Genomic DNA, 22,291 nt, shown 5'->3' on the forward strand with positions numbered 1-22,291 from the left:
TTGTGTGTGAGGGATCTCTTCCCCCTTCTGTCAGTTACTGAAAGTGCAATATTGGATAAGTCAGTGGACCCTTTTTTGTTCAGTTTCTTCAGAAGGTTGAATTAGTTGCACTGTACAGCATTGACTGTACAGTTTGTTTGTAAGTGTGCAGTGCTCAAACTACTGCTCTTCTTCAGCTTCTTAAGCATGTGTGTAGGCTTGTATCTGACAGTGCATCTAAGAATTGGTTTTTGTATTTGATGTTGAGCCAGAAAGGTTTTTCTTGTAAAGTTGCTGGTCTTTGTGTCTCAAATTTATCCTTTATGAAAAAAATAAAAGCAGTATTGATAGCTTGTATAGTGTGAGAGAATTCAAGATGGAAAAGGATCTCTTGAATGATGCACCATCATCCCCCACTGCTGCAGGCAAGACACACTGGCAAATAAGGACATTTTCCTCGTTTCCTTGCAGATATTTTCATCTCATCTCTAACAGTCCTTTAGAAACTGTGGAAAGTGAAATGGTTAAGCATGATAGTTTTTAATAAAATTCTTTCCCCCAAAGCTTTGCCTTAATGACTTTGTTGGCCCTGAAGATCTCTGTGCTGTAAAGCTTGTATAATTCTAGGGAATACATTATGGCATGTGAATATTACTGACTATTCATGCAAACATTTGTAAAAGTATTAGGTTTTTTGCTATCTAGTCTTGTAATCTGTAAATGGAAGCCAGGAGAGATACTGTAAAGCTAAAAGCAAAAATAAAGCTCCTCCCAACCTCCATCTTGTCAGCAGTTTCTGACATACTGTGGACAATTGGCTGTCTTCCAGCTTTAAGCCAGGGGCAATTAATGTTCAAGTTAGGAGTTATTAAATATACCATGACAAAATACATAGAAGTTCTTATTTATTTTTGAAAATCTGTAAATTGTATGGAGTTGCATGAAATCTGGTATCAGGTTTTATTTCATGTTAAGGGAATATTCTTGTGTGGTACTGAAGCTAAACCTACTGGGGAGAGGAAGGAGTAGAAGGTCAATATTTGAAATCTTTTGGAGTAGTAGTTCCCCACCCCTAATCTGTCTTTGTGTCTAAATATTGTCTTTATGCTAAGCATTAGTCACCCAGTTTTGAAAACTTCAGCCTTTTGTTCCTAGCCTTGTTTCATCTACAGCTGCCAGTGACCACTTAAATAGGATTCTGGATTTATGGCTGCATGGGGAAAAGTAGGGTGTTCTTTATATAGACCTCTTAAGTCTGAAATGTGATGCCGTTTCAAGCTTGGGAGTGCATTTTTTAGAGTTTACTGGTCTTGATAAAGTCCTTCATCTAGTAGCTATCTTTTTAAAGCATTCTTTCACCAGAGGCTTACACAGGGTTACTCTGTTGCTACACTGGAGTGGTCAGCAGGGCAGAAGTGTAACCTGCAGTTACTGCAGTGCAGCAGACCGTTTAGAGTACCTGCAAAACGCTGTGCTAGAGCACCTCGGGCCTGCAGAAGCTCTTAGGAGATGGGGCAGGAGTGTAGGGACTCAGATTACCTTGTTCTTTCTCAGCCATCTTGGGAGCAGGTTAGTTGTGTTGTCTTTAGCAGACTTATCTGGATTGTCACGGTTGAGCTGTGGCTGCTCAGGAAGCAAGCAGTGTAGTCTGCTGCAGCTCCTTGTGGCTGGGGTGGTTATGGAGTCAGAAAAATGATGGAAAAACTACCTGGAGGGAAGTGACTGACAAAGCCAATTCCTTGGCACCCTTTCCCCCAGAAGATAGTGTGTTTGGATTAGCTTCAGCTTTGAAGGTTCCCTGGAAAATGCTGGTCCTCTCCCTGTACTGCCTTCATGTTTTAAAACCAAGTTTACTGAAGCTGCGCTTTTTAAAGAGGTCCAATCCTATTATGCCTAAATGAGGACCTACCTGTGTTATTTTGGGTTATACATGTGTCCTTTCTTTTGGCCATCTGCTGCCTTGGGTTTGGGTTGCACTTAGAAATGTTGGCAGGCCAAGACTGGTGTGTGTTTTAATGTCCTGATTTCATTAACACAAATGCGGCAGAGTAGGGAACAATGCAACGTGCATAGTGTGACCTGATTTTAGAGGAGTGCTTTGCCTGGAGGTAGGCCGCTTGGTTGAGAAATCAGATTCATTACACATGCAGCCTATTTGATAAAAGATGGACTGAAAAAGGCTTTTCTGGATCTTGTGAAATGCCAAGTCTCTTAACCTTACCTGTAAAGATTTTTTTGAGCAATTTTCTTTAGCTGAAATAATGAGTTTTAATATTTCCAGTGATTAGTCACAGTAAGTTGACTCATTATTTAAAAACAGTTTTGTGAAGCGTCAGCAAGTTTGCGTTCACTCATCTATGTCAGCTTTGTCTCCCCTTTTGCTTGGAGTGGAAAATAATTCAGAGGAATTACCAATTTGGGTTTGACACTATAGGAATTTCAGAATGCTCCTGTTCTTAAAGTTTTTGTTTTGTTTGGTGGTGGTTTTTCCTGTTTTTTTTAATATAATCTGTTCTGCATTTGTACATGTTGGAATACATCCCTCGCCTTTTATCTTAGGGAATATATGGCATATCATCCAGCAATGAGTCTGGATGAGCTGCATGGATAATTTCTATAGTTTGAGGTGTTGAAGGAATTTGGTAGACTTCTGTGTTATCTGTCAGATGTCACTTGACAACTTGATTTTAATCCTATCATCATACTTGTATTTTTCTGGTGCTCTAAGTAAAGGTGAGAGATGCCATTGGTGTAACCAGGCTTCTGTAGTTGCAATAAATTATCTAACTGTGTCTATTAAGATGAGTGTAGGGATCACCTGAGAGAAAAAAATGCTCTTTAACCAAAACAAGCTTTAAGGATTTGTTCAGTATTAAATTAATTTCAAAAGTGCTCCGTCTGCTTCAGCGCAATTAGAAATCATGCAGTAAGGCTGATCAGCTCCACCTTGCCACATTAATAGGTGCTATTAATTCTCTTCTTGTATTTGAGAGATCTCTTTAATTCCCACTGGAAAGGTGGATTACACAGTTCCTTCTAGATTAAGCAGCTTGCACATTCCCTTTCATAATTTGAGAGGTTAGATTGGCTTTTTGAAAGTATCCCGTCTTTTATTTGAAGGCTAACAAATGGGATCTCTGCTTGGTTCCCAAGTGAAATGCTGTCAGTTTCTATGTTCTTACCTTGATGATACTCTAATTTTTCAAGTCAGCCTTGGTCTTGTCTAGCTTTGTAGGCATACCAGTTGAGTGAGGAAGCAGCTTTTTGTTCTGAACAAATGTGACTGAGAACTGAATTCTGTTCTTAAGAATGCCACCTGCAAATTATAAAGCTGGGGCTTATTTTCCATGGCACTCTGTGCCATCACTTGGTCCAGGGTGGCATTTAAAAAAACGCAAACCCAACCCAAAAAACCAAGCACACACTTCTGAATGAAAATACCCAGTCTGATTTTTATGCTGGGACTGGTTTTTATCATTAATGTAGACAATGAGTCTGCTTTCTAGCTGTGTACTGTATATACACTTTAACTCACTAACTTAACCAAACCTATAGACATCTACAGAGGGCTTCTAATATAGCCAAAATACAGTGAATTACCAATAGCTATGTATGAGAGATGTCATAGCCTGTACTAGGTGGAGCAGAATCCCGCTTTAGTGATTAACTGAGGTTGGAAATTATTTCCTTGCACCGCAGCTAGAGTCTTGTTGAGAAGACAGCCTGGTGGCATGTCTCCCTGAAGAAGCAGATACCCACGCTGTTGCTTCTGGGTAGCCTGGGGGGCCAGGATCTCCAAATTCTCAAATCAGCAACAAAGCAGGGTTTAGCAGGTCAGAATTGATCTATTGAGTCCCATCTTACATAAACATCTGAGTTAACTGTCATGTGCTGTGGGATAAGAGATTCTTTGTGTGGCAGCGATACTGTTACTAAGGCAATAACCTTTATGCTAGATCCTTGCAACTAAAACGTTAGCGCAGGATGAGGCCAATAGAGAAGAGCAGTTATAATACTGCAGGATTTTAGGAGTGAAGTTGCTGGATAAAACCTGTCAGATTACTACCAAGAACAGTGTTTTGAATTTCTCTTAATCCTTTTTCAAAAAATATGCTGGCAGCTGTTTAATGTAGATGGTTTTATAACCACTGCAGAGGTTTAAAGGTAAAATAGCAACATTTTTATCAATGTTTTTTAATGTAAGTCCCAAAGAAGAATTTAAAATTGACAGGTTTTCCCTTTTTTTTCATAAAAGGAGCTCTAAAGTGCCTTTTAGAGTTAATAAAACCAAGTAGAATGAATTGCTGAAAAGCCTAAAAGTGAAAAGAAATAAGCTATATCTGTGAGACCCCTTATTATCTGTGTTCAGATCCTGGAGCTGCTGAATGCTGGTCTCTGTTGGGAGCTATGAGGTCATGTAGCTCTCTGCCAAAGCAAGCCTGCCGTTCCCGTGCGCGGCTGGGAGGCGAGGACCCACTATGGGAGGGCGAGTGAGACGCTTGGAGTAGGATGCAATCCCTGCTTCTTGCAACTTTTTAGTGCAAAAATGCTGTGTGCTGTTAGGCTGAAAGTGGTGAGCACTTTCAGTAAGTAGTCCTTCATGTGGAAATGGGAGGAGAATCATCGGAGCTGACCCATTTCACATCATTGTAAAGTCATTCTACTGTCAGCTGCCTAGTTGTTACGGAGTGTAGTCATGTCAACCGAGATGGAAAAACTCATATGCAAAAAGTGCAGGAAATGACATTTTTCCCTACAATTGCCGTTAAAGAAGTAGAAGACCAGAAGGTACCTGCCTGATCATAGTCCAGTAGCCATCTGTTCTCAAGTGACTATGTTGGTGTCCCATTTGTATGCTTATCCAGCTCTGTGTTTAAACCAGTTATGACTCTTTCCTTCTATAATTCCTGCTGGAAAGCTGCTGCTTTCTAGTCATATCTCAAATTTATTCATGGTCAATTTATACCATTAGTTCTTGCCCCTTATCTTAAATAGCTTTTCTCATTCCATAGTATTTGCAAGCCCAATGTATTTAGCAATCTCAAACTGCTCAATCTTCTTTTTGCAAAGATAAGCACATAAAATATTCTCTGCGCTCAGAAGGGAAGCGTTTCCATGTCCATTCTGTTTTGAAATCATCTGTCTTGGATTTGAATGACTAGAATTGCATTTGTTATGTTAGATGAATTCTGACTAATGCTTTGATGCAGTAATGCCAATGTTAGTAATAGCTGTATTAGGTTAGTGGCTGGGAGTTATCATGGATTTTAGTACTAAAGGAAGTTCTTTACATCTCTCTCACTTGCAGTTGATGCCCCCAATTAGCAGAAGGTGGTCATCAAGGAAATTATTTTTCTTTCTCTGTATCATCCAATTTCCCTTCTCAGTCATCTGGTTTTTTTAATATTCCTCTTTCTCCTTCTAGTTTGACAATTTTTTTAGCATTAGCTTTGCATTTTCCCATAACCTCCTGCATTTGTTTATTACGTAATTTTTCTTAAGATGGGTCTTAAAGCCAGTTCTTGAGAAACTGTTAGTAAACTTCCTTGGTGGTAGGCAGTATGATGTAATCGCTTCTTCAACTGGTTCTTTACCTGTTTCAGTTCTTACACAACCTCTGTTTAACAGTAACATTCTATTTAGCATTATAAAATGCTTGGAGTCCACATAGATTAACTTTACAACTTTACTGCTTTTCCTTTTGACTGACAAATCAGAGAAGGATCTCAGTTTTTCTGTCATGGTTTTTCTTACCACCTTTTGGTGAGCTTGTGTTAGTTTTAACCGGTTTTCTTTTTAATTCTCTTTATTTTCATATTGAAGAGTATTCAAATTCTACAAACATTTTAAGGTTATATTTTCCATGTGGTCAACATCCTGTTATCTGATGCCCTCTTTATTCCTACTTTAAGTCTGTAATAGTCCATATAATATATTGGAGAGCCTGTCTGTGACTGTTGGAGCAAAAAGTACACATGAAGCGGGCTAAATTTAAGTGATTTATATCAGAAAGTTTGAAAAAGTAATAGAATTGAGTTATGAGTAATATCTTGTGAAGTAAGGAGCTTGTCTGGTTGGCTTGAAAGCTTCAGGATCAGCACAACATGGACGAGTCGTTCTGGGTGATAAATTTGTCCCTTTAGAAATGGAGTGGGATGGGATGGCACATTGGATGTATGGTGGAAAGGAAAGGTCATTCCTCATTTACAGAGTCACCTTCCTTCTGACCTGCTGGGCAAGAGAGAAGGTCGCAGTTTTTATTTTGTGGTGTCATTTTGGCCTAAAACTTAGGAGGAGACAAGACTATGAAATATTTGGAGGATTAAAGTAGTGACTGAAGAAGTCTTTTTTTTTTTTTTTTTTTTTTTTTTTTTAATTACAGTGTGGCAATCTAGTTTTTTCATGCCCAGCTGACCTGCTAAGAAGGAACTTAAATTTTTTGAGCTTGACATGCTGGTTTAAAAATATGGTTCCTGTTTATTAAATGTCAGTATATATTTTGCCAAACTAATTATCATTCCAACCATTAAATACAAACTTCCTTGCCAAAGTAAGATAAAATTTTTGTGTAAATGATTTGGATGCTAGAGAATTATCTGAGAGAGAGCACAAAAATTGTTTAACTACTGTATAGTGATAAACCTACTAGAGTTGTCCCATTGGGATGGGAATTTCTGCATGTTACTGTAGTGAAAACAGCAGTAAAAGATGATTTGTGTATTGAGAAATTGTGTATTTTAGCTGTCAAGCTCAACTGTTATTTGAGGAGAAGTGAGGGAGGTTACCAGCTAGTTCTCAGCTAAGAGAGGTCTTCATCCAAAGAAAGACCAACCAACAACAAAAACCAAACTACCCTCCCAAGCTACATACTAAACTTTTTTTAACAGAGAATGATACAGTATTTTTGTAAATTTTGGGTATGAATAGCTGGCTTGTTTGTCTCTGAGCCTGCTTTAGCAGTTAAGAATAGCTCTTTATCTGTCCCATTAAGACTGTATTATTTTACAGAAAAGTGGGTGGTATCTGATTTTACCCTGATATTGGCCAACTCCCAGCAAATCCTTACTGACATTGGAAGATGTAAGAAATATCAACAAACGTTTTCTTGCACAATTAATTCTATAGGTTTTTAAGTCAGTGTCCTGCCGTCCAAAGCTTGATACATTGACAGGGTATCCAGCATTCATTGGTGATGCTTCTTGATATTACAACCCTGCTAACACAACCCCCCCCTTTGTTTTCCAGGAATGTTTTTCCTTTAAAGCAATTGAACTGTCTTGCAAAGTTCTCCCTGCTTAATTGTTCTGGCTTGTTAACCTCAGCCTTGGTACAAGCTTTAACTCTCACAGCTGAGGGAAGCTGATGGTGGTTGGCAAGTCGGTGGTCCCTGGCACCCAGGGGTCCTGTTGCTGTGCTGGGGACCTTTGAGAATGTCTGTGTGAAAGCGGGATAGTCTGGGTAGAGGAGTAATCAAACCTGTTATATCTTTTTGTTGTTTGGTGTGTTAAATTTGCTGGATTTTGTCTCCAACAGCTACGTCCCCTCGAGTTTCATCAGAGCTCGAGCAGGCCCGGCCTCAGACAAGTGGAGAAGAGGAGCTCCAACTGCAGCTCGCACTGGCAATGAGCCGGGAAGTGGCGGAGCAGGTCAGTTGCCGTGTAGGTTTTCCAAAGTGTCCATGCTTTGATAGTTGAGACTACAATCCTGGTTTTTTTGTTGTTGTTGTGTTTTTTGTTTTGTTTTGGTTTTTTGTTTTCCAATGGCAGTGTGGCTTTGCTCCAGGTGGAATAGGGGGAGAGAAAGGCCATTTTGGAAGATGTTACTCTTTTATTTATTTATTTTTTTAAATTTATTTATTTTAAATCTCTTTTTAAAGTAACTTCAGCCTCCAAGCTGTTGAGACTAGTGGAAGATGACAGTCACTTTGCAAGAAGACTTTGTGTGGGAGGATGTTAATCATCACATTACTGAAGATGTTTTCAGTTAGGAAAACTGAAAACATGACTAGTCCTGAAAACCTTCATTAATGGGGCCAGCATAAGAAATGTCAGTGAATTCTGATTACAATGAAATTTTGAATGATCTGTTCATTCAGTAAGATTGTCTGGAACAGAAGGGTGACCTGACACAAAGTACTAGAATATATAAAGAACCTGGTTTAAAATAACTTTGCTCCTAATCTATCACACGGGTTATGTTACTGTGTTAATTCTTAGGAGCTTCATTCTGAATTTGGCGTAAATGCTGTAATTGTGGATAAAGTTTGCTGCATGTTAATATATAACAAAGTTGTTGAATCTTAGCTATGAGTGAAAATTCAAGTCAGCTGTGCTGAGTGTTTCTAATATTTTAGAGGCTTCCTGTGACAAGTTTTAGCTTACTGCTGTATCTTAAGCATTAGTATCTCTGTGCTTAGCAAGGGAAACTATCACCCAGTAAACTTTGTCATTATTGAGCAATAAAGTTAAAAGAAAATAAAAATCAGAGTCTATCAGTTGAAATAGCTTAAAAAATCACAAGGGAAATACCAACTGGGGAATTAGTCAACTTCTGAAAGACGTGATGCAAGCAAAGATATTTAAAGTAGTTGAATGTACCACAAACATGGTAGTTTACAGATGTTAAAAACCTACAAAATATGCTTAGAGTTGGCTACATTAATTCACTTAGTGTCCTTTGTAACAGTTGCATCAGGTGTGGAGGGAAGCTGACAAAAGCCAGGAAGATTAAAATTTAAATCGCTATGTCCTTCGGTGGTGATTTGAATGCTGAAAACCATTACAATAATTTAGAGATGGGATATTACTTTAAGTTTTGTGGTGTTTCTAGCATTGTAACTGAATTTTGGAAAGGAAGTTTCATTTATAGCTTTCCCATTAGGTATAAAACAATACAAGGGTAAATTTCAGTCAGCAAAATGGATGTTGTTATGATCACACTGTTGCGCTGGTGTTACGGGGTCAGGGCGCTCCTGACCTCTGTTTGAGGCAAGAATCGCAAGAAATTCCCCCCCCACCACCACCACCACTTGTGTTACGTACAAGTTACAGCAAATAATCCTGGCAATCCCACTGCGCGTGCCTGTGGTGCGCATCACTCCTAGGGTGGTAGGGAGTACTGCCCAGGCCTTCCTTGGCAGTGTCCTGCCAAGGGGGCAAGATACCTGGAGGGAGCAAGCAACACAGTCTAGGCTAATGGTCTATATCAACAGTGTTGATTTCCTTTGCAGGAGGAGCGCCTCAGACGCGGAGATGATCTGAGATTACAGATGGCTCTGGAGGAGAGTCGCAGAGACACAATTAAAATTCCCAAAAAGAAGGAGGTAGTGCCTTCGACTAAGAAATTCCCGGTTATGCTGCCAAAAGCTGAAATACAGTAACACAAAATAGCTTAATACTGAGCTTTTTTATGCTTTTGGGATTGCTTTGTTGTATAGCTTAAAGCTTCTTCCATGTGGGTTAAATTTCAAACTACTAGTCAATGCAGGTGTGTAAAAGGAAAAAAATTGCTTCTTCACTCTCATGGGTTTGTACTTAAGACTGGTAATGCTCTTTATTAAAGTTCAGATTATTCCTGCCCTCAGCATACCACTTTGTTGGACCTAATGGATGCTCTGCCCTCGTCGGCACCGGCCCCACAGAAAACGGAGCCTTGGGGACCTCCTGCTGTTGCAAACCAAACTGATCCCTGGGGAGGATCCACAGTTGCAGCTACTGCCTCTGACCCATGGCAATCATTTGGTAAGAATAAAGGGCCTGAAAGAATGCTTATTTAAAAGTTTTTGCTTTTTAATGTTGAGCTTTTCAAAGTTTCTCAATGTACAATGTCATGCTTGATAACGACAGGGTATTAGTCCATTTTGATTGTTTCCCTGTACTCTAGAACTAATGTTCCCCTAGCTCATTTCCAAGCAGAAACAAATGGAAATTGCACTCTGTTCCTGCTTTTTAAGCAGCTGGGTTTTTGTGTGTGCATTTTGAATCTTAAGAAAGAGGAGAAGAGTGAAGCTTCTGTTGTCTTTGTACAGCAAAAACAACTTGTCTCAGACTGGGGGGATGCTCATGCTTTGACTGCTAGTTGTGTCCAGTGTCGGGGGTTTATACTCTTGCCAGTATTTAATATAGTACTTGGGCAGGGTGCTATGGTTAGGAGGCCATAGATCTGAATTACCATGTCTTTAATTGCTCCTAGTGAAATGGGATGTGTATACTGTCAAAACCAAATGGAGTAAATTGTTTAAATGGAGATTTTTATACTAAACAAAAAAACTGAGGTTACCATTTTGAATATTCACTGTGTTTCATAAGCTTTTCATGCTAAATTCGTGGAATCTCTTTCTGAAGTGAAAGATCCAGTGCTTCACATCTTAAAGAACAATTAAGCCCACTTTTTTGCATGTTTGCTTGTGTGTTTGTGTGTGTGTGTTTTGCTGCCAGCGTAGTGTGCTGTTTTCTGAGTTAGCCAAAGTCTATCCAAGGAGTTACTCCTTTGCATAAGAAAGTTGATGGTTCCTCACAGTACATATTGAACTTGCTACATGTGTGGAATTGGAGCTGGGTCTACTTTTTGTTGGGTTTGGGTTTTTTTCTTTTTTGAGGGACAGGAGATTTCTGTGCAAATGGAAGCTTTTTCATGAAGACTGACAGCTTAGTTCTGTCAGTTTTGCTTCAGGCTGGTGATTCTATGACCTCTGCTATAAAGCGCTTCAAAGTCATTTGCATTAGCATTCAGCACGCCACCATCCAGATTCCTGATAAAAATTTTGAAGTTTAATAATGAAATGCCTCCCCCCACCTCCATGGTGGCATTAAAGGCACCTACATAGCTGCTGGGCCAACTACAGTTCGTTGTTCTAAGTATAATCTGTTTCTTTTTTGGTGATAAGCTGCAAGCATGAAATCAGAAAAAATCCAAGTTTGGGGCCCTAAGGCTGTTCAGTGTATTTTTCTGTGGTTAAAAACCAAACAAAATCCACCCTCCTCAAATCTCGATATATCATCCTCTGACAAGATTTTCCTTGCATCAGTTGCAGCTGTAGCATTTCCTCTCAGTGGCTCCCAACTTTATTAACACCGTAGAACAACCCCTTGTTCCACCTTGCTGGTTACTTGGCTCCCAAGGGTAGTCTTGAAGCTGTAAGATTTATGAATTTGACTGCTAATAAAAGAGTGACTCATTAAACTGTATTTCTCAAAACCTGCATGTGCTTTGGCATTTCGGTAGCAATAATGGAAGCTATGGGAATGTATCTTCCCAAGTGCTCTAATTTTGCGCACTCTATGAAAGAAAAGACATTTTTGAAAGCTTTCGTTTAGGGGAAGTGCTGTCATTAGCATTTCTTGTGTGGCATTGCTCATAACTCAACACTTAAGGGTACATAAAGGAAATGTAAGTACCGGTGTGGGAATAATTGGACTTACTTGGAAAATTTTAGCATTTCCTGGTCCGGAGCTGTAGCAAGACCATGCCGCTTGTTGATGAAACAAAGACCAACATTGCAAATTGAAATTTGTGCCACTGTGTGTAGCACTGAATTGGTTTTCAAGAATATTGTGATGCCAAGGGGCTTTGTATGTAGTTTTAAAAATAAAACAATATTCAGTTGTAACCTGAAACCTACATGGTGGCTAAAGATAATAGGCATGTACCACATGGATAATTCTGTCTTACTCTTGGATTATACAGTTTTTCTTATTTAGCAATTAAAGCATGACTGGTTATGTTTGCATGTACTATCTGACTTGAAGGTAATTGATCACCGTGGAGTTGTACAGGATGTGCATTTAAAGTATTAGGTTCCCATTCCTGCACTGTGATGGCTGGAGGGGGGCACCAGGGATGGACGACATAGGAACAAAGCAAGAGTGATATCTTCCAACACAGACCTGGCCCACTGCAAATCTGAAATGTGATTTGCTTTGCTGGTCCTTGATAAGCCAAAATACCTTCATTTAATGGTAGAAGGAAGAAGAGGCCACCTATGCTGAAAAGCAATAAATTATCAGGTTGGGGAGGAAGAAGAAAAAACTGGCAGGAAATTGCATATAGTGAGGCAAGTTTCTAGGAAGTCCTAACCTTGTACACAACCTTGTACACAAGCAGTTTAGTAATCTGAATTCATAGGAATGAAGAGTTGTCAGCATCACCCAACAAAAATGAGAATCCTGAACATTCAGGCATTGGTTTTAAAAAAAAAATAAAAATATATATATAGGAAGGGGTATCAGTGGACAGCTGAGATCTGTGTCAGGAGGAGTGCTTACAAATGGGAATAAAAAAAGCACAGCTAGCTCAGGGAAGCTGATTATGTTTTTATAACGTAACAGTATGGTAAAAAGAGTTTGAAAACTATACTCTTTTGAATCTCACAGATTTCTTTTCTTTGTTGTATATTTCATACCTTTTACATACAGGCTTTTTAGAAACCTTTCTGCTGAGTTCATAAATATACCCTGAGATTTAGGTCACTTTCAGTCAGATACTGTCTGTTGTGGTGGCAAAGCCTGTAACAAAAGTAAGTTTCTTTTCTTGTTGGAACTGCATTTTTTTTTATTCAGTTTCAAATGGGAGATTTATTTTATTCATCTGTCTTGCACGGAATTTACTTGTGCTTGTTCAGTATGTATGATACAGATGCTGAGACTTACCAGTATTCCTAGTGTTGAATTGCTTCACCTACTTATGTTTTGTATTAATAGGCAGTAATGGCTCATAAGAGAGGTTAATCTCCAAGGAAAGTTTTCCAAAGTGAAACTGTACTGACTTGTGTTCCTGCTGGCTCTTTTTACAGGTGCCAAACCAGCTGCTTCTGTTGACCCTTGGGCAGCACCTGCAGGATCCACAGCTCAGTCTCTGTCCAAAAATGTTGACCCTTGGGCTCCTGCTCAGCCATCTTCTACTGCAGCAAAACCCTCTGTGGATCCTTGGGGACCAGCACCTGCAAACAAACCTCTCTCTACTTCTGGTGAGAAATGGTCTCATCCCATATCCATGTTATTTGAGTAATGAAGGTGAAATTTGAATTATTTTCTTGCATTGCTTGGTTAAAAGAAGCTATGTGCTGAACAATTTGCAGAGCTGGTCTGTAAAATAAATGGGACTTGTAATAGCTACCAGCAAGAAGAACTTCAAATGTAATTATTCTGACTTGCAGCTCTGAATTTGTGTTGCTTGTTCATGCTCTGTCCCTTCTGTATTCTTCTATTGGTATGTGTGGATGCATGCTGAGCACTTAGGACTGCTGCTGCTGTTGGGTTTTTAAATAGGTTTTATCTTTAATTAGACAAGGACTTAATTTCTGGAAATGAATGATACTGTAATTTTACCTTTCATCATGATAAATAGCTATGCAGATGGATGTCTCTGCAGACGTAGGTTGACAGGTTGAGCAGCTCCCCACTCTGAGGAGACTTTTAGAGGTGCAAATGACGGTTTGTTACTTCAGACTGAGGGTGTGAAAGCTATCCCTAAGCCCTTGTGTAGCAAGATGCAGAAGGTGCTGATGTAATTGTCTATTCATGCTCTGTAACTAATGCAACCTTGATGAATCTTAATACCTGGAATTTTCATGTTGGCACTGTGGCCAAATGCATCCTAAATGCATTTTCTGCTAGTCATTCATCTCAGTACACAATAAACAAAGGAATCCAAGTACTGCAAAACGTTGTCTAATCAGCTTTTCACTGGGCAAAGTGCAATAACTGGATCATTATGCGAACGATTCTTTAACTATGGTGGGTCTTTGTTCTTCATAAGAAGTATTGTTGTTATACACAACCTTCACTCCTTCTTTTGGGTTTTGTCTTTTTGCACTCTTTATGGAGCTAAGTCTGTACCTTCATTTGCTTGAAATGTGTTGAAGGTTAAAACTAAATTAGAAAAACATTTCAGCTAATAAAAAAAAAAAAAGGCAAACTAAAGCTTTTCAAGAGTGTGATTGCTGTTCATTTAGGCGTGGGTTTTTCTCCTCCATTTTGAGGTAAGGGTGTGTCCACATCTTGAAAATGTTATGTTTTCATTGGTTGCAAACTACAGGCAATTTCTGGTGCTTTAACTAACAGGGCCTTACCATCTCTACAAGGTGTAGCTAACCTCTTCTATTGCATTCCTCCTCCTTTCCACTTCAGAAGCATAAGTCAAATCATCACTTAAGTTGTAGCAGTGCTACATTTGTCTTTGGAACTGTATTCAGAAGTGTGTTTTACTTGAGGGCTGATTAACACACTTTATAGTTTAGGCCGTAAATCTGTTGCTGTTCTCTTCTTCTGCAGCAATATATGGCTGCCTATATGTCTCTCTAGTGCAGACACTCAATAAAAATCCAGCATGCTAAGGTGTGCCTTACATTCTGATTTAAAAGCACATAGCTCTGCATTAGTTGGCTAATAACGTAAGAAAGGACAGTTCTCTGATGTTATCCTTCTCCCTGGTCCTAGGTAAGAGTTAGGAGCACTCAAGCTGATCTGAACTGCTGCCCTAGAACCTGACAGAGTGGCTTCCTGGTATCATGAGTGGGTTAGAAATTACTTTCAGTAGGATCAGGTGTGTGATGCAACTGAAGATCTGTTAATGACAGGGCTGTCTTGTTGTTTTGAACAGGAAGTACATCTTTTGACCTCTTCAGTAATTTGAATGGTACAGTTAAAGATGATTTTTCCGAATTTGACACGCTTCGAACTTCCAAAAAGCCAGGTATGAATCAAATTCTTAGCATGTGGAAAGATTGGGTGATAGTATCAGCAACAAATGTCTCTATTCTTAAAATTTATTAAAAAAAATAAATAAAAATTTACTTTTACAAAGGAAAAGATTAAAGCTGGTGATAATGCAGCAGTAAAAGCTTGTTAACGTTTTGGCCTGTGCATGAACTTGTGGGGAATGGGCCTTTTGCACTGTAAGCCATAGAATTTCACTCTGTAACCTTTTGCTGCATTGACCCAGAAATTTGTTTGATGTCTAAATTCACAGTATCCAGCGTGTTTGGAGTATGGCTCATGCTCAGAGTCAAACAGAACAGTGTCGACTGAATTTCTCAAATGTATAAATTCTAGTATGTAACAATAGTAGGAAGATGAGAAAATACACTTCTATGAATGCTTTATTTTTTATTTGGTCATCAGTCACTAAAATAAAAACTGTCAGACCTTAATGTGTAAGTGCTTTGATACTATGTACTTTCAGGATGGCTCTGCCTGAAAGAATGGTGACTAATTTAAAGCTGGGCTAGGCTTCTTTAACACAAAAGAGAAAACCTGGGTAGAATCTAGGAAGGGTGCAGTAGTGGTGTAGTGCAAGGGCAGAAGCCAAGGCTTTCGAGTATCATTTCCTTGGAGACTCTTAGTTCCATCTGTTGCAGCATAGCTGTGAGAATATTCATCAAGGCAAGTAAGGTAGCGCCTTCAGTAGAGCACTGCAGCTCTTAACTGTAGCTTCGTCATACTCCTCTAAAGAACATTTATCTGCTTGCATGCTATAAGGGTGTAACATGTACTGAAACATTTAAATCTGACTAATGCAAACATTAGCTTTTAAAACATTTCTGCTGTCAGAGACTTCAGGGTTTCTTTGCTTGACTACGTAGATTAATGAGATAAGTTTTGTTTTTCTCTTTGTGTTGTTTCAGCTGAATCCGGTTCCACTTTGCCATCTCAGCATAGCGGTACCACAAGTCCTGATCTCTTTGATTCCCAGCACTCAAGCATGACATCAGGCAAACAAAGTGCAGCTCGGAAAACCCCTGAGTCTTTTCTGGGCCCCAATGCTGCTTTGGTGAACCTGGATTCACTGGTGTCTAAGCCACCACAGCCTGTTACTTCACTGAATCCATTCTTGGCACCAGGTCTGTTTCTGCACATTCCTTCATTTTACTATTTTAGCTTTCCCTTCCCATAGGAAAACACTGTATAACTCACTCCTATTTGATTTAACGTCAGCTGGTTTGGGCTCGTTTTTCTTGATTACTTCAGCCAACAGATCATGACTGAGAGCAGGAGGGTGAGGCATCATGGTTTCAAGGTATACTGCCGGACCCTGAAAGCGCAGAGTTTCTACTCTAGCGTCTGCAGCTGATCTGCTGGCTGAGCTTTGTTCAAGCAGTTTCTCTTCCACTTTTCCCCTTGCGCTCTCAAAATGATCTGTGTTAGAAGAAGGCTTTGGATTATTAAAAATGGCTGAGCTGAAGCTGATTGATTGTCAGAACAGGTAAGATGTGAATGTGTGCCACCAGATAATCCCTTGGGAAGGTAATAGTAGTAGGTTCTTGTGGAAGCAGGTAGGAATTGCCCTTTTGCTTGTGCTGCAGCAGGCACAGTAGCATCTCTGACTGCAGCCTGAGGTTTCAGATAGCAAACTCTGCAGTATAATTTAGTGGGTTGCTGGTTAGGCTGTCTTTAGGCTAGCATGATAAACCAGTTTTGATCAAAATACACTCTCAGTGTATTTTGAAAAAAATAGGCTGTTGCAGTTCTCCTGTAAATTGGCTGCTATTAGAAGTGAGCCTTTACTTGTAGCAGACTTAGATGGTGACACTAAACATGTGCAAGATGCATGTATTTTTTAAAAGCTATTTGTATGCACTGAAATTTGTGTGACGCTAGCATGGTGAAATACTTTAAAAATGTTATTTCAGTGTTTATTTTCTTCACTCTTCCAATGGAAAAAACATGACAGTTTATTAAGCTCCTTGGATAGGAAAAAAACAGTAATTCTGAACAGCCTTGGCAGTGTTTAGCAAGAGGAAGTCTGCGTATCTGCTGTTACCGGTTGCTACAAAAAGTTTATAAGGGGTCACTGGGCCATCCAAATAACACTATACATATACGGTAAAAGGAATTTGTAGTGTTGGCAGCAGTCCAAAGAACCTCAAACACTGGGAAAGTTATTCTCTGCTTTTTCTAGCACCGCTGTAACTCGGAAACAACTTGTTTACTTTATGAATTCTTGTCAAAACTCAGTGCCAGAAACATGTACAGCTTCTAAATGGAGTAGACTGGATGAGATCTTGAAGCAAATGCGCAAATCTGCAGTAGCCAGATTGCAGTAAAGGAGTACAGAGAGCTTGCAGGCCTCTTCTGTAATGCAAATTTCAAGTAGCATTTAAAAAAAAATAAATAAAAAATTAGTGATCTGGATGTCATGGTTAGGCATGTTCCAGGTAACCAAATTTAGAACTTGACTCTCCAGTGACCGCTATCAGAAGCAGAAACTGTTGGTCAACAAAGGGGTGTTTTGTGGCATTGATAGGTTCAAGGAAACAAGACTGTACTTGTGCACCAGTACAGCCCCAGTTTGCTGAATGTTATCCAGGCAGGTTTCTCTGCAGGGTATTTTGGGGTTGGGAGGATATGGGGATGTACCGAAGGTGTGTTCTTTGCCAGAAAAGATGATCTCTAAAACTTTACAGAGTGTTTATGGAGGTGTGATGTCTTTCCCTCTTCCCCCTTCTCTCAAAACTAGGCGCTGCTACAGCACCAACTCCAATCAACCCCTTCCAAGTGAATCAGCCTCAGCCACTCACTCTAAATCAGATGAGAGCGAGTCCTGTGATGGGAACCAGCCCTTCTTTCAGTGCTGTGCCACCGATAAGCATGGAGCCAATACCTCTGTCTTCCATGGCCCCAGTGCCTGTGGGAATGGCACCGATACCAGCTATGGGCACTGTGGCATCTATAACAAGGATGGGCCAGGGGCTGAATGTGAGCATTGCAGGATCAATGACCCAACCTCTTCACAGTACAGGAATCCCACCGTCAGCATCCCAGTCTACAAATACAACTAACCCTTTTCTCCTATAAAGACCCAATTAAAGGAACTTTCTTTTCATAGTGTTTCCAGGCTGAAGTCTTTACAGCAAAATGAACGTGGCCTGTGTGGACTGAACGGTGTGTAAGAGACTTGGAAGTAGATTTGCAGTTTACAGTTATGATCTTTGAAGAGTTGTCTCTACTTACCAGTTAATCTAAATCTAGTCTTTGCTACAGATGGTACCTTACTTTGGCTTGTTGAGCATTATGTGAAATGTTCAGACTTTTCACCAAAGTTAGATTCTGCCCATTTTGTTACTTTGTTAATCATTTCAATACACTTTCTAGGGAGAACCTGCCATTTTAAACTCCGTTGGCTATTTTGTAGATGTCAGATGTGCTGGATCCCGAAATTACTATTTACCTGCATCTGTCACTTCCTATGCCCATATGATAGACCTGAGATTCAGAGTGCTAGTGAATGTTTTGCACATAACTATACACAGTTCTAGACTGTTGGTTCACCCATAGTCCTTACTCTTAGAAGAGAACGATTCGGAGGGCCCAGGTGGCTGGTTTTTATGCATTAAACATTGCAACGCAAAATCGCACTGCTTTCGTATCAGAGGTTTGACTGAGAAAGCAAGCTTGTCTCAAAAGGAAAAAAAAAAAGCAAACACACAGACAAAAAACCCAAGAACATTCTCAAGTTGTCAAGTATAACGTGTGCTGTTGTATGCAGTGTTGAATTTGTACACTACTCTCTAAGGACTCCTGAGGAACTCTCTGTGAGTGGCATGCTGCACTCGTGCTGAGTGAGTGTCCTGCTCTGTGCTTGTCCAGTACCAGCTTCGTTTGGAAGTTATCATACGTATTTTGTTTTTATTTGACTTACAATGTGAGTTGAAAGAAAAAAGAAACACAGTGGGACAACTTTGAATTAAATTTCACCGGGGCAAGCTTTAAAACTAATTCAGGCTTAACCTTGCTATATGCAGTTACTCTTGTATACTTTTGCACATATTTTGTTTAGTACAGTTTCATATTTGAGTTTGCAGAGTTACCTAATAGTCCTTTTTTTGCTAATTTTTATAATGTGGTTCTTATTTAACTGTCTGGTTTTGATAGATTTATCAAGTCTGGCTGAAAAATTAAGATATTGGCAAATGTCATTTTTATGGTTTTAATGCCCTCTTATTTATGGTTTTAGCTCTTTGTTTCTGTAAAGAGAGTTTAAAAGGGAAGATTAACACTAAAATATTTACTTTTAAATGAAGTATTCATAATGCAAATCAAAACAAGATCTCGTGACTAATTATTTTTAGATGAATTGAATTTGAGCATAACATGATTTAAGACTACATTAAAAAGAAAAAACACTAAAGTCGCCTTTCCCTTGATTTGTTCCCGCTTTCCGATTACCAAAATGGACAGATGTTTAGCCTTTATGAAGACCAGAAGAGAGGCTGTTTTTTCTTGTAATACTTCTTGAGATGTTAAAAATTCTAATGTACAAGCACGACTCATTAATTTTATTGACTAATTTTTCTTAATGAAAGGTGCACACCATATTAATAACCAGTTCCATTTACAACTATTAATTGTAAGCTGAACTGTACATTTTAACTTGCATGTCTGGACTCATCAGCACTAAACCACGCTCAGGTTTCAGCCAGCGTTTCTGGTGGAAACCTGGCCTTCTCAAAGATGGCAACGTTTCTGAGCTCTGCTTTCACAAGCAACGCCAACGTCCGCAGAGCATGTGGAAAGGGATGTCCCAGTGCTTGCTACTGCCTTGAGGGCATCTCTGTGAATGAACTGATGCATCTTGGTGGCCTTTCCCTAATTAGAAGGAGGGGAAAAAAAACCAAAAAAACAAAGAAGCTGAAAGAAATTGCCAGAGTTGTGTGTTCTGGTGTAATGATGCTGTGTGGGACTGTGCCAGTCTTGGGTCGTGCGCCACAGGAAGGAAGGACTGGCTAACGTAGAAGGGACTGGGTTATATCTTTTGGTGGGTAGGGGAGGCTGAAAGACTATCAAATCTAGGGTACAATCACAGATTTTAGCTGTGTAGGTCAGTGTAGCTCTATTAGTATATGGAATGCTAAATGTGTGGATGTTTCTATGCAGATTGTTCTATCCTCTTGAATACTATCGGATTTGCAAGTAGGATTCAGAATATTCATCTGCTCTTGTTTTTATATAGGAGGAAAGTTACTGTCCACACCCAGTATGTCTTTAAAAAAACAAAACAAAAAACCATTCATGTTGCCTTTCAGAATAAGGAAAAATACTTTACTTTTTTGTTGTTGTTGAAGTTATTGAAACGTGTAGACCAGGAAGGGTGTGATTCTTGCAGATGGGGGGGGGGAGGGAAGTGCTTTCCAATTGATCTGTGGCAAGATTTATCTGTCATTATTTTTCCAATTTAATTTTATCAACAGTGGAATTGAGGTCACTTGATGTTTTTCCCGTAGTCTGTCACCTGAGTGCATTTGCAACAGTTAGATGGGGCATTGTCTATTCAGCCAAAAAGTTCTAACCGCATCCTCTCGTTAAACACTAGGTAACTGTTTTTGGAGGCAAGATGGGGTTGATAGTAAGTATTTAAAATGATGAAGTCATCTGCAGTTCAGAGTCGCAATCTGTCACCATGAATTGATAAAAATGTGCTGTTTGTCTGGTAGGGAGCCCTAGCTTAATGAAACTGCTGAATGGCAAATCGTTGCTTTTACCAAGCCACTTCTGTAAGAGCTGTATTACTTTTACATTATATATATATATATAAAACACATACATACATATATCGCACAATAAGCCATGACAAGGCACTCTGAAGAGCGATCAGCCCAGACTGTGGTGCTGTAAAGCATTAGGCTAAGGACAGACCGTGCTGAGATTCCCAGCCTGACGTGGGGGTTGTGGCAGGAGCCGAGCTGAAGACGGTAAGCAGCTGATTTGGTGAATCTGCTTGGTTCCTGGGCTGGAGACGTGCCCGTGTCTCAAGTATCACGCAGGCGTGGGGTGCTGTAGCAGTGACGCTGAACGGTGGTTGCTGTCGTAGCCAGGTGAAGCTTCAGTTGTGTCCAGAATGGTAAATCTCTTGGCGATAATTTAACTGCTCTCCAGAATAATTCTTCCTCCCTCCTCGCCCTCCCACTTCTTTTTGCATGGAGGACGTGTGCATATCCGATCACATCTGCTCTGGCGTATTTCTCCAAATGCATTTCCCTCTTCCCCTTCTTTTCTCACTTGCAAATATTAAAAGTGCTTTTGATTTTTAAAATGTTAGTATCCCAAAATAGCCTTACTGGTCAAATTGACCAAAGATAAAGTGTTAAATATTTTGTAAAAAAAAAAAAAAAAAAATTCTTGGCATAATTTTAAACCCAAAATAAGCTCAGTTATTTATTCAGTTTTATACTATATAGAAACTAAACTACATGGAGGGGACAGGGAAGGAAAACCATGGTGGGTTGTGGTGTTTACAGTCTTTTTGAAGTCCCGTAGCTAAGACAACTATTGTTATCCATCTTCCCTTTTGCTGTTACGGTTTCTAATGTGTACTGTATGTATTAATATTGCACAAATTGTGGAGAAATATATGGTTTATTTTTCACAGCAGAATCTCACAAGACTCGCTTCCTTTACAAGTGTTACAATTTAAATATTTACCAAACTGTTTTCATAATACTGGGAGCCGGCTGCTTTTTATGAATTTGTGCTGACTATTGACATTATTTACTGTATAAATAATTTATCATTTGTACTATTGTATCATAATGTCTGTATCTTTGTGTCATTTTTCCCAAGCGATGTCACAAATGTGATATTTAATAATGCCATCAGAACAGTGGAAAGACAAGGGGTTTGTAGGTGACTGGTCAGAATTAAAATTGTATTGCTTATATTCCAGCCGTGTTGCTTTTTCAAGACTCTGCGTAGTGTTTATAATCCCATTCAAAAAAACTGTCACTGCCATGCTTGATTTAGGTTTCAAGAAAGTTGATGGATTGGTTGAGATGATCTAAGGTTTGTGCTAAAAGTCCGAGGTGCTAGGAGGAATCTAACCGTTACTGAGAATAATGCTTCTTGTACATTGTCAATGTGATTTCTTCGATGCATTCATCACTTTCCTGGGGCAGGCCTGCTCTTACTATGAGAAAGGAGGGTTTCTATAGATCACTTAAATCGGAATCAGTTGAGACCTTACTAACTCAATAAAAATGAAGACTTGTTGTGTTGCAGGTGACTGAATTGCTTCTTTAAACCACGTTACCCTTTAAACAGCACTTCTGGAGGGATGATAAAGTACTGTCTTGGTGGAGGCTTCTGTATTTATGTCAAGACAAGTCTGGGGAAGGTGTGACTTTTAAAGTCACCACTCATGGAATAAGGGTTGGGGAACTGTGACAAAACTGACTTTGGGGGGTCGTCGCTTCCCATTTTTGCAGTAGTTCAGTCTTGCCCTTCCCTCAGCCTTGGCTCTGTCCCATCCGTCAAGTGGCCTTGCAGATAGGGTGGCAGCGAGCCGGCCTCCAGCTGGGAAGCGATTTCAGCTTCTAATTCTG

At 39.6% G+C, this 22,291-nt stretch overlaps 1 protein-coding gene across 11 annotated transcripts in view; it reads left to right on the forward strand.

The window, feature by feature from the left end:
• EPN2 (epsin 2) overlaps positions 1–21,967 on the forward strand; it is a 60,394-nt gene extending 38,427 nt beyond the window's left edge. For 9 of the 11 annotated variants that reach the window (XM_049835471.1, XM_049835472.1, XM_049835475.1 and 6 more), the window contains 7 exons: positions 7,513–7,625; positions 9,209–9,301; positions 9,563–9,719; positions 12,770–12,943; positions 14,578–14,670; positions 15,602–15,817; positions 17,434–21,967. In XM_049835471.1, the coding sequence (XP_049691428.1) occupies positions 7,513–7,625; positions 9,209–9,301; positions 9,563–9,719; positions 12,770–12,943; positions 14,578–14,670; positions 15,602–15,817; positions 17,434–17,771 (1,184 nt within the window). In that variant the 3' untranslated portion in view covers positions 17,772–21,967. Of the gene's footprint in view, positions 1–7,512; positions 7,626–9,208; positions 9,302–9,562; positions 9,720–12,769; positions 12,944–14,577; positions 14,671–15,601; positions 15,818–15,944; positions 16,180–17,433 lie in introns of all 11 variants that reach the window. The other 2 variants (XM_049835478.1, XM_049835476.1) reach the window with 2 other exon arrangements.
• Positions 21,968–22,291: the final 324 nt, after the last annotated feature.

The sequence above is a fragment of the Accipiter gentilis genome, chromosome 33, assembly GCF_929443795.1.
Source record: "Accipiter gentilis chromosome 33, bAccGen1.1, whole genome shotgun sequence".
Taxonomy (NCBI): Eukaryota; Metazoa; Chordata; class Aves; order Accipitriformes; family Accipitridae; genus Astur; species Astur gentilis.